This window comes from Boleophthalmus pectinirostris, unplaced genomic scaffold (assembly GCF_026225935.1).
Source record: "Boleophthalmus pectinirostris isolate CB_2022bp ecotype Guang Dong unplaced genomic scaffold, ASM2622593v1 HiC_scaffold_760, whole genome shotgun sequence".
In the NCBI taxonomy this organism is placed as follows: domain Eukaryota; kingdom Metazoa; phylum Chordata; class Actinopteri; order Gobiiformes; family Gobiidae; genus Boleophthalmus; species Boleophthalmus pectinirostris.
The window spans coordinates 38,977-50,000 of NW_026571501.1; the positions used below are offsets into that span (position 1 = coordinate 38,977).

Sequence of the window (11,024 nt, forward strand, 5' to 3'; positions counted from 1 at the left end):
CTTATAACTATGGAACTTTATTATAGATCAATAACATTAATAACTCTAAATAATAAATACAAAACATTAAGGTATTTAGGAAAATAGTTTATTTTTGTATCCAAATAAATGTTATCTTTATTTTAAATCTTTACAAATATCTTTGCAATACTTAAATACTGTGCCATAGAGTTATTTAAAGCCATATATCCACTGATCAATTGCTTTTTCATTTGCTTTTGAATCTTTCTGCCAATCTGTATGCCACCTGAGATTTGCAATGACTTGGCTGTAATTTCCTCCAAGGCTATTTCTCCAAGACGTAAAAGCTTTTTTATTATATTCATGGACCCTGTCAGAAACCAAAGGATAACTTACTATACTGCATAAAACTTTGTCCAAATGTGCCCTCACATCTGGGAATTTAAAAATTATATTATGTAGCTCTTCTGGGTCCTGTGATAAATCTACAAAATAAAAGATATTACGCATTTTTGGAAATAAGCAGTGTAATGCATATCATTATCTCTCACCAAACTCACCAAAAAGCTGTGGTGGCAGCTGCTGACCATCTGAATATGTGATGTACTTCCAGTGGCCAGTTCTTAGCATGTATGTGGAAGCATTAGCATTACAACCATGATATTCACTAAAGATCCAGTCTGGGTGTTGATGATTGTGGAAACCATGGGACTTGGACATGAAAGGAAGAAGGGAATAGCCACTAAGATTGGCTGGGGCTGAAATATCAGCAATTTCTGGAAAAGAGCAGAATGTTTTTTTTTCTCTCCCTTGAATGGTTTAAACTCATTTGACTGTATTTCATACTTAGAATAGAGGGATAGAGGTCGACCAGTGACACCAGTTGATCCACCAGAAGACCAGATTTAATGCCAGGCCCCATGAAAAGGAGAGGAATATGAACACTGCCTTCAAACATGGACATTTTGTAGAACTGCCGGTGCTCCATGGCTAACTCTCCATGATCGGCAGTGAAGATGACAATAGTGTTGTTAAGCACGCCAGTTTCTCTTAGTGATGCAATTATCTCCCCTGAAAAAAACACAGGGCATTTTATCCCAGTTTGTTTTTATAGTCAGTTTTTTAAGCATTTGAATTGTTCTGAATACTGACCAAGCATAGCATCTGTCTCAGCACACATGGCATAGTAAAAAGCACGAATCCTTATTATTTCCTCCTTTGTAAAAACACTACTGCAATTTTTGGTGACGGTAGAGTAATAGTCAACTGGATGCATATCAGAAAAAGGAAGCCATTTTGGAACTGAGATTTGATCAGAAGCCACCTATGGACAATATATATTTAGATTTAAGTAACTTGTCAATTTAATATTTTAGAATAATAGTAGTATATTTAGGTTTCAAAAACCTTGTAAGTTCACAAAGTTTACCTTACTTAACCAGAATGGTGAAGTGCGGAAAGTAGAGCCCCCAGCTGTGGGCCCAAGGGATTCTGTTTTATAGGGGTGGGGTAAGTTAAGACCAAGATAAAGTGCAAAGGGTTGGCCAGAGGGGGAAGTCCTTATAATCCATTGTTTAGCCTTTCTTGTGTTCTGCCAATCCGTCCTCTGTATTTCCACAGTTGACATGTTACCAACTAGATCAATAACAGGGCGGCCCTCTTGACTCAAAAGAAGTTCAGCATCTCGTGTCCAGGCCTCTACGCGATTACTGAGAGAATACAACATGGGAACAATATTCAGATTAAAAAACAAACACAATGTCTAGCTGTTGCCTTTACTAGTATACCTGAGAGAGTGACTTCCAGAGATGTAGTCTATCTTGCCTATCATTTTGGTAGTATATCCACTTTCCCTCAACAAGTCCATCCACGTTGTTGATTTGGCCTCAAGACACTTGAAGTTGTTCCATGACTCAGTGCGATGTACATACTGACCACTCCACATTACTTAATGTCAATCATAAAACAACCCTCTAATAATTAATTAATTAATTAAGAAAGTAATTAATATTATCTTTGAACTTCTTGTTAAATAATGCTTTACCTGCTCTTGAAGGGCAGCATATGGGAGAGTTACTGTAGGCGTTCAGGAAGGTTGTACCAAGTTCACGGAGATAATTTATGTATGGCAGCTGTACCACTTGGTTTTTGAAGGTCAGTCTTCCATCCTGTGTAGAAGATGCAGCTGCGTAAATATATGTCAATATGAACCTAGACATAGTCCAACACAATGTTAAACAAAACCGAAGGTGCACTACGTAACTTTTCTGGTGGGAAGTGAAGGATTGGTCAGCTGTTTGTTTCCATCTAGATGATATTGGTTTGCTCGGAATGCTCCACATTAAACGTATCTCCAAGAGACAAGCAGTTGATGCCATCAGGTCAAGTTCAGATGTTGTTTTCTCAAGTAATAAAAACAGCTATGTGATGAAATACACGATCAATTTAATGCGTACTGTAACGATTTAATGCCGTACTATGGAGCATTTCAGGCAAAGCAAGAACTCCATGACATGATGAAGTTTAGCCTACATAGATAATCCACCAGAAAAGTAACACAGTTGCATACCTTTAATCACACAAATAATTCAGCAAAAATTGTGAACGAATTAATACTTACGAATGCATCACTCATAACCATAACCATATTAGGCCTATTATTTTCAAGATAGCAAAAACGTAAATCGTACATCTGAAACAAAATAAGCAAAGTAACTGTTAAACTCATATTTGTATCAAGGCACTATTGCAATAGTTGTAAAGTATTAGCTATACTCATGGATCTATTAAAATAACTATGTCTCTTTTGGAAATAAATGGCACGAAAACAAAATGTAAACTTCCGGGTTACGACATTGTGTACTGACTATATAAAAACAGTAGATGGCGTACTTCACTTAAGAAATGATCTATGGTGGTTAGGGATCGCTTTTTCTATGAAGTAGTTCAACAAGTGGTTGTGGCAATGGCCGAGAGGTGGCGCTTTATGACTGTGTTCTTTGTGCGTCTTTGTGCAAACAAACTTTGTATTTCTACTATGCATAGTTTAGTGTATTGCAAATGCGCCAAGTGGATCCACATACATATCTACAAATGAAAGGATATTGTGCATTTTGGAAATAGGCCGTGTCTCTCTCATCAACTAAAAGGCTGTTTTTATTGTTTTTTCTTGAATAGGCTTGCTATTAGACAGATATGCAGTGTATAGGTGTGTAACATTCATGGTCTTTAGGAGAAAATCCTCCACTTTTGGCATGGCAAATATCAGTTATATCAAAATATATCTGTGAAATGGGCAAAAGTCCTCAAAATATCATCTACAAACAGAACGCTGTAAAACAAGAATATGGGCTCGCTGACATGTATCCCATGGTGGAGAAGAATGCGCTCAGTTCTGCTGTAGAATGTGACCGCAGCCTTAAAGCTCGGCCCAAAGTTCCCATCTGGCCCTGAGCCACAGCTCTGTCTCGTTCCAGAAGGCGGAAGGAGGGGGCAGTGGAAGTTGCGCATGCGCTCAAGGTTGTTTTTCACTCAGGCAGTAGCTTAAAGTGACTGGGCTACGGGGGTTTCCTTGTCTTTGACTGGAGACCAAGCTAGAGACAGGCGAATGATAACAGCATCCAGTGCTGTTATTGAGCCTTCACACTTCAATGAACTGCTCTCAAAGAAACCACTGATCGTGCCTTCTGCTCTGCAGGGCAGAGATCAGTGTCTCAATCTGCACCATCTTTTTTATGAGATTCTTTTTCAGACTTTTTTACTCCTAGCTCTGTGTAGCCTCTTCCTTTTCCACCATGGTGCTAGGAAAGGTAAAGAGCTTCACTGTAAGCTATGACTGTCTCAATGACAGTAATGTCCCCGTTTTCTCAAGCGGGGACAGTGTCTCAGGGAGAGTGATTATTGAAGTCACTGGAGAAATCCGCGTGAAATCACTCAAAATCAACGCAAAAGGATTTGCAAAAGTTCGTTGGACTGAATCAAGAAATGCTGGATCCAACACTGCCTACACACAGAACTACACAGAAGAAGTGGAGTATCTAAATCACAAAGACATCTTAATTGGACACGAAAGAGGTAAGAAATTTGTCTTTATGATGTGGTTTTCCTCTGAGGCTCTTTGTGTTAGAATGTGCTATTGGAAATGGTTAAATCCCCCCTTTTTGACCATTTCTATCATAATTATGGAAGTCTTTTTAAAGAGTAACAGAAGTGCCCCAATTTTCCATTTAAAATATAAAGGATAACTTGAAAGGCATTGTTTTGAGGCGTTGATCCATTGTCGCTTGTTGACAAGGTGTCAATGAATGACAGCTTAAGGCGCATATGAAGCTAATGAAATATTTGATACGTTTTCTGATAGGATGACAATATATTGACCTTAGAGCAGTTTTTATGTATATTTACAAATAAATAACCATATAGATTAGTATGTTTCTTTGTAAGGTTGCTTAAGTTTCCACCCATTGTTCAAAGCGGTTTAATCCTGTTCAGAAAACTGGACCAGAGACAGGCGGAGTTAGACGCAGGACCCTCCTTCCTCAGTGCGTTCATTGGCTTTGGTGCTCATGTGTGGATAGTGACATCACTCTTTGCGGACAGAAATATCTGCAACTTTTTGAAAAACACCTGCAAAGTAAAAGTCAGACAGGCTTCTGTAGCATTTTGTCGCATTCGACCTTAGGCTTCCTTATTCTGCTTAGTGTATTGATCCATGGAGGCACAGGACAGATTGTATGGGAGGCTTAGTGTTTAAATCTCTCATTGCACCTCTATTTTATTGGTTTATAGGTTTTCTAATGGTGTGCCTATAGGTTTATACCTTTTTATTTATCTTTTTGATTTATCTTGTACATTTTACATTGTCAATTCGTGCACTTGGTTCATGCCCAGACTTGTTTTTGTATGAATGCTTGATGTTTAAATTGTAATACAAGCGCCTTAATTGGTTATGTATAAATGAATACTGGTATCGTTGTTCGCAATGATAAAGAAACAAGATGTGTAGTAAAAATAATTGTGTTTTTATGTTGTGCGCAAACTGGCGGCGCATAGTGAATGCGTAATGAGCACAGCGGCTGTGGGAGCTGCTCGCACCGGTTTAGGCCGGTCTCCTCCTGCTGGAGTCTGGCTTTGAGTGACAGCTCTGCACTTGTTTACCACTCTGCCTGGCTGTCGACGAGGGAGGGAGAGTGCTGAGATAGCAAAAGCACACCGTGTAGCTCTAAAATCATCGAAATGACCAATATAATGAATGAAAATAATGTCATAATTGTCAATCAAACCCGTTTCAAGTCACAAATGAAAAGCATCAAGGCAAAATGATTGATTAAAAACAAGATTTACCAGTATTTATTTCCTTCCAGATGTTTGTCGTTATCCTTCAGTAGTTTTATGCTCACCAGTGGGCTAGATAGTTCAAATACATAGTTTATGATTTTCTGAAAAACGATGGGAGACTGATAAGCTCAATGAGCTGAGGCTCTTTACAATAAGCTACTTGTTACAGAGATATATCTTAGTAAATTCTATTCTCTTTTTTTTCTTCCCCCACCCTGTGTCTTTGATATGGTTTTCAGAGGTCTCCGTAGATCATTGTGTCCAGGTATGGTATGCAGATGTTTGGAATATTGTCCTACTTCTTTTTCAGATGATGACAATTCTGAAGAAGGTCTCACCACTATCCATTCAGGAAGACACGAGTATGCATTCAGCTTTGAGCTTCCACAGACGTAAGTACAATATGTAATTATTATTTGATGTCTGTAATGTTTGGTGAGTAGCATTGTTCTGTGCTATGTCTGCAGACCCCTGGCTACCTCCTTTGAAGGAAAGCATGGCAGTGTGCGATACTGGGTAAAAGCAGAACTCCACAGGCCATGGCTCTTGCCCATGAAGACCAAGAAGGAATTTACAGTCTTTGAGCACATTGACATCAACACTCCTTTACTGCTGGTAAGCTTTTATACACTGGTTGTCCGAAGTACTTTGCACCATTAGTTGAAAAACAGAACGTAATATTAATATTATTAATCTTGTTTTTCAGTCACCACAGGCTGGCACAAAAGACAAGACTCTTTGCTGTTGGTTCTGCACCTCAGGTCCTATTTCCCTAAGTGCCAAAATTGAGAGGAAAGGATATACACCAGGTAAATGTATTTTAAAAGGTGTTTTTTCCAAACAGCTTCATAGCTCCATAACAAATTCATTGCAAATACAGGTTATTAACCCACATTTTCCTTATTCTGAACCATCTAGGAGAATCAATCCAAATTTTTGCAGAGATTGAGAACTGCTCATCACGTATGGTGGTGCCCAAAGCGGCCATTTACCAGACTCAAACCTTCTATGCCAAAGGAAAGATGAAGGAAGTCAAACAGCTTGTGGCTAACCTGCGTGGCGAGTCCCTCTCCTCTGGAAAAACTGAGACTTGGAATGGAAAGATGCTTAAGATCCCACCAGTCTCTCCTTCTATTCTGGACTGCAGCATTATCAGAGTGGAGTACTCTCTGATGGTAAGTCAGATGCTTTTATGTTTCCCCAATAAATGATCAATTAAAGTTTGAAAAGTAATATTTGCCACACACTGAGGTGTTACTGGTAGAGGACATTGACTCAGCACCTCATTATCAGATCTGGGCCTCAAACTGAAACAGGTGTTCTCTCCACATGCTGTTAAGAGCATTAGCCCAGAATATCAGTGCTAACACCTGCCTGGAGGGTGCTTATAACCACTTTACCCTACAAACTGACAGCCATCGCACTAGAGCACAGACTTGCATAACCAACCTGACCTCTGCTTGGTGACCTACATAAGAGTGAACATTCTGATCAGCACCATACTTACATTACCCCTAACTCTCTTCTGTGCATGTGAGTTTGATACTAATAATTTATCTCTGTTTAGGTGTATGTGGACATACCTGGTGCGATAAACCTGTCTCTAAACCTGCCCCTTGTTATTGGGACCATCCCGCTCCACCCATTTGGCTCTCGCACCTCCAGCGTCAGCAGCCAGTGCAGCATGAGTTGGCTGGGCATGGGGCTGCCTGAGAGGCCTGAGGGTAGGTTGGCAGGGGTAGTTTAAAGTTTAAGCAAACAGTTATTTCGTCTCATTTTAACACATAATTTGCTTCTCTGTTCAGCCCCTCCGAGCTATGCAGAGATAGTAACAGAAGAACAGAGGCTGGCTGTTCCAGCTGCCCGTGAGGAGCTTGAGGGACATCTGTTTGCCTACATTCATGAGTTTCGCTTTCAACCCCCTCCACTTTACTCTGAGGTAGGCACACTGTTACGTTAAATAATATCTTTTTTAAAAATGTGTTTAAAATGCAACCCTTTTTTTTTTTTTTTGGTCTTATTTTTAGATTGATCCAAATCCAGATCATGCCAGTTGCACTGAAGAGCGTAGGTTGGACAGCTGTCCATCACGTTGATAGTTAATACTGAGTTTCCCTGTTGGATTCGGGGAACTAAAATAAACCTGTGTGCAAAGCTCAGCTTTGTATAGTTCTCCATGACAGCACTCAACCTGGCCTCCAGAGACGTATCCCACCATCCAACACAACATGGACTTCTCACAGCTGGTTGTATGGACAAACCTATTCCAACCTTTCCTTTGAAAGAGGAGCAGCCGTCTGTTTGGGTACAGCTTTGTGGAGTCAAACTGCTCACAGTGGGACATGTAGGAAAACCCCACTAGTAGCACGAGCCTCAGTGGTTGAAGAAGAGGAAGACCCATAGGGCTCAAGTCTGCCAAGCTTTTTCCCCACTTCTAACTTTTGGCACATATGGACTCACTTCCAAAGACAATGGGGTCACACTACTACGCTCAGAATGAAAGCATTCATTGGCAGTGGTTGACAGCAGAGATATAAGCCTCCTGCCTACTTTGGGAATTTTTTTGCACATTTTATTCTTTACTTGAGTTTGTGACTCTGTTTAAGGATAATGAAAATCACTATTAGTTTGGTCTTGTAATGTACCAGACTAAGACCGCAAACTTAACTTTTTTGCATCATTTTGATCATAAGAGAGAAAATAAGACTGAAAAAGACATGAACAATGCACTGATTTTTTGTTTTGTTTTTTGTTTTGTTTTAGGTGTTAAAATACATTTAGTTTTTTTTTATAACACATTACAGCTATATTGGATGTGGACTAAACAATCAAACATAACATTCTCTCACTCTTAGATGTTGCTCCTATTGGTTCCATGTATAATATGGCTTATTTAGGTTATTTTAATGAGCCCTGCCATAGCTTCATTTATACTTAATTGCTTTTAAATTGTATTAATGAAGTGGCAGCATTGCATTTTTTTTCTTACTGTACAATTTGCAATGACAGGTGGTACATTGGAGATGGATGTACAACCTTGATGCAAGAAACCTCCAAATCACACAAGAAACAAGTCTTGTGTGTCTACCCTAAACTTTGACTCCTTTGCCAATTGAATAGAAAATAAAAAGAAACAGGTATTTTAAATTGCACTGCTCATAATCTCCCTATTAGACCTGCAGAAAATGATTGGCAGCTTTCGAAAGAATCACATTCCCTTTTTGTCCTGCTGTACTTGCTCATCTCATCCATACTGCAGTGTTTTACTAAACCACTGAAGCCAGAATGCTTACTATAAAACAAAACACACAGAAGCAAACTCATGTCCAGTAAAATTGCTGTGATAATGCTAACTGTCTGGTCAGACTGGTCAGAACAAGTAGAAGTAGTTCTTTTAGTAGTGTAGTAGGTTGAAATGAGTAATACATTGGTTTTCTAACTCTTTCAACACTTAAGACCAGCTGCATCAGACAGAGCAAAAATGAGAAGTAGCACTTTTTATATACAAATGTTAATAAGTAAAAGTAAGCAGTCAATGGTGGTGTGGAATAAACAAAATCCTGCTAAACATTTTATAACATTAGAATTCTGCAGTCATGCCGCATTGTGTAGTATTGCTTTAAACTCTTTTTTTATATGTACATATATATGTGTGTGTGTATGTATATATGTGTATGTATTATTTTTATATATATATATATATATTTATATATATATATGTATGTATATGTATATATATATATATATATATGTATATATATATGTGTGTGTATATATATATATATATATATATATATATAATATATATATATATATATGTGTGTGTGTGTATATATATATATATATGTATATATGTGTGTGTATGTGTGTGTGTGTGTGTATATAATTACACATATACATACACACACACACACACACACCCCACATGAGTTTACATTTAAAATGTAGTTCATACTTTGTATGTGCTGTTTGCATACATGCTTGTAACTAACCTCACAGCTTCTCTGCTCATAGCAGTGCATACTAAGTGAACTTATCTCTGTGGCCTTGATACAGAAAAGACCAGTTGATTTTTTTTTTTTTTTTTTTTTTTTTTTCTCTCACACAAATTGATAATCTGTTTTAGCTGTTGGTTTCCTGTTTGTATGTTTTGTTTAGTTTTGTTTAGTTTTTTTGTTTTAGAGTTTCCATGTTATTTATGAGGACAAAAAGGGAAAATGGCAAATATTCCTTGAAAACCTAGTGTTTCATGCTAAAACTTTCTGGACAGGCCTCTGGTTTTCTTGATTAACTTTTCTATTTTCCATGTAACTTGTGGGCATTCACAGTTTCTTTTTGAGATTAGCGACATAACTGAGTTAGCCTATGACCTTTGTGAAGCTCCTCAGGTCGAGGGGGTGGCAGCTGTTGACCAGCACTCTCCCCCACTGAGAATCACTTAGGTAACACAAATAGCATGTAAATTGCTTCTTTCACTTTTAATAAGTTAGTGTTTTCCTAAATCAGCTACTCTCAAAATAAGCTTCAACATTCAGGTTGCAGTTCTATAGTTTGTTTGCTTGAGTTGTACAGTGTCAAAACTAAGCTAAACTCCTGACCTGTAAGAGGCAGGACCTAAAATGTCCAGAGCAAAAGAACTGGGCAGGGCATCTGAGACATTTTAGGGGAAAAGTGCAATATCACACCTATTTTCCTTCATTCTCCATTTGTATATTTGTTTTTGTATATCTTTTTGATCTGTTAATCATGATGATGTTAAAATATTCTATGAATATACTAGGTTCTGAATGATTAAACCCTTGTCTAGTTCTTCCCTTTGATTTGAATAAACAATTAGTTTGAAACTCTGTGTATTTTTTGTTAATCTTTATTTTTAGTTAATTAGATTATACAGCTTTTTTTTTTTCAACAGAGCTAATGCTCAAATATTTTTGCCTCATCATATTGGATTAAGGTGGTCAGGGTTAGAAAGTCTATATGAAACTCTTTATTCTTTGACCCTTCCTTAAAGGTCAAACTTTATACAGCATTTGTTTTTCAAGTTTGTTGCTATTTTAGCTTTTAAGATAATAAGCCAATGATTATTGGTGTCAAGACACTTCACAAACAGGTTGTATCCTTTGTGAGGCAGGCATTACTCCCAGCCCATGTTTTGTCTTGCCTCACATGTCACATTTCAGAAGTAAAATTCAATGCTGCTGATTGATTTTACCATTACATCAGAGTTGTTCCAATTTAGTTGGAAAACTCAGAGCTTTGTGTAAGCAAGGGTATGAGCTCAGCAAACTATATGTGGCCGGATGTCAGGTCAGATAAAAGGCACAGAAGTTCTTATGAAAGCTGCAGGGATTGCGTAACAGGACTCGGACCCTGGAAACACGTGGAGCAGCGAGGGGCAGATGTGAGACAAATGCCCCCAAAGATAACACTACAGCTCATCGTTCATAGAGAAATACTGTGAAATAGACAGCTTCAGTGATGAGTCAGCAGCAGCTTTTGACCCTCCACTTCGTTTGGCTTTTGTACTGTCTCTCCAGTCCCCCTTTGACTTCTGTGGCCTGGCCTTTGTGGGTGTCTGACCTCTGTGCGATCATAAAAGAAGGAGGGATTATTATTGGGCGGGCATCCGTGCATGCGTGCGTGTCCACACACAATGTTGATTAGTAAGTGCTGACGCTACGCAGGCCTCAGCTGTTTCCTCTCACTGGATAATCCTGCTGTACCCA

General features: G+C 38.5%; 2 protein-coding genes across 4 annotated transcripts; one reads left to right on the forward strand and one right to left on the reverse strand.

Annotated features, from left to right (window-relative positions):
- Positions 1-66: 66 nt before the first annotated feature.
- Positions 67-2,820, reverse strand: arsk (arylsulfatase family, member K). 2 transcript variants are annotated; one of them, XM_055165435.1, is made up of 8 exons: positions 2,582-2,820; positions 2,006-2,129; positions 1,749-1,934; positions 1,391-1,670; positions 1,114-1,285; positions 808-1,032; positions 522-737; positions 67-446 (listed from the first exon to the last, which is right to left on the reverse strand). In XM_055165435.1, exons 3-8 carry the CDS (start codon positions 1,904-1,906, stop codon positions 172-174), a joined length of 1,326 nt encoding a protein of 441 aa, XP_055021410.1. In that variant the 5' UTR covers positions 1,907-1,934; positions 2,006-2,129; positions 2,582-2,820; the 3' UTR covers positions 67-171. The 2 variants fall into 2 exon arrangements, with proteins under 2 accessions (XP_055021410.1, XP_020791175.1); XM_020935516.2 differs by having other exon boundaries at positions 1,749-1,908; positions 2,582-2,819.
- Positions 2,821-3,516: 696 nt separating this feature from the next.
- On the forward strand, positions 3,517-10,142 carry arrdc3a (arrestin domain containing 3a). Of its 2 annotated transcripts, none has more exons than XM_020935422.2 (8): positions 3,517-4,035; positions 5,609-5,690; positions 5,766-5,913; positions 6,005-6,107; positions 6,217-6,473; positions 6,866-7,022; positions 7,104-7,237; positions 7,326-10,142. In XM_020935422.2, exons 1-8 carry the CDS (start codon positions 3,756-3,758, stop codon positions 7,392-7,394), a joined length of 1,230 nt encoding a protein of 409 aa, XP_020791081.1. In that variant the 5' UTR covers positions 3,517-3,755; the 3' UTR covers positions 7,395-10,142. The 2 variants fall into 2 exon arrangements, with proteins under 2 accessions (XP_020791081.1, XP_020791082.1); XM_020935423.2 differs by having other exon boundaries at positions 3,894-4,035; positions 5,538-5,690.
- The last annotated feature ends 882 nt before the right edge of the window (positions 10,143-11,024 follow it).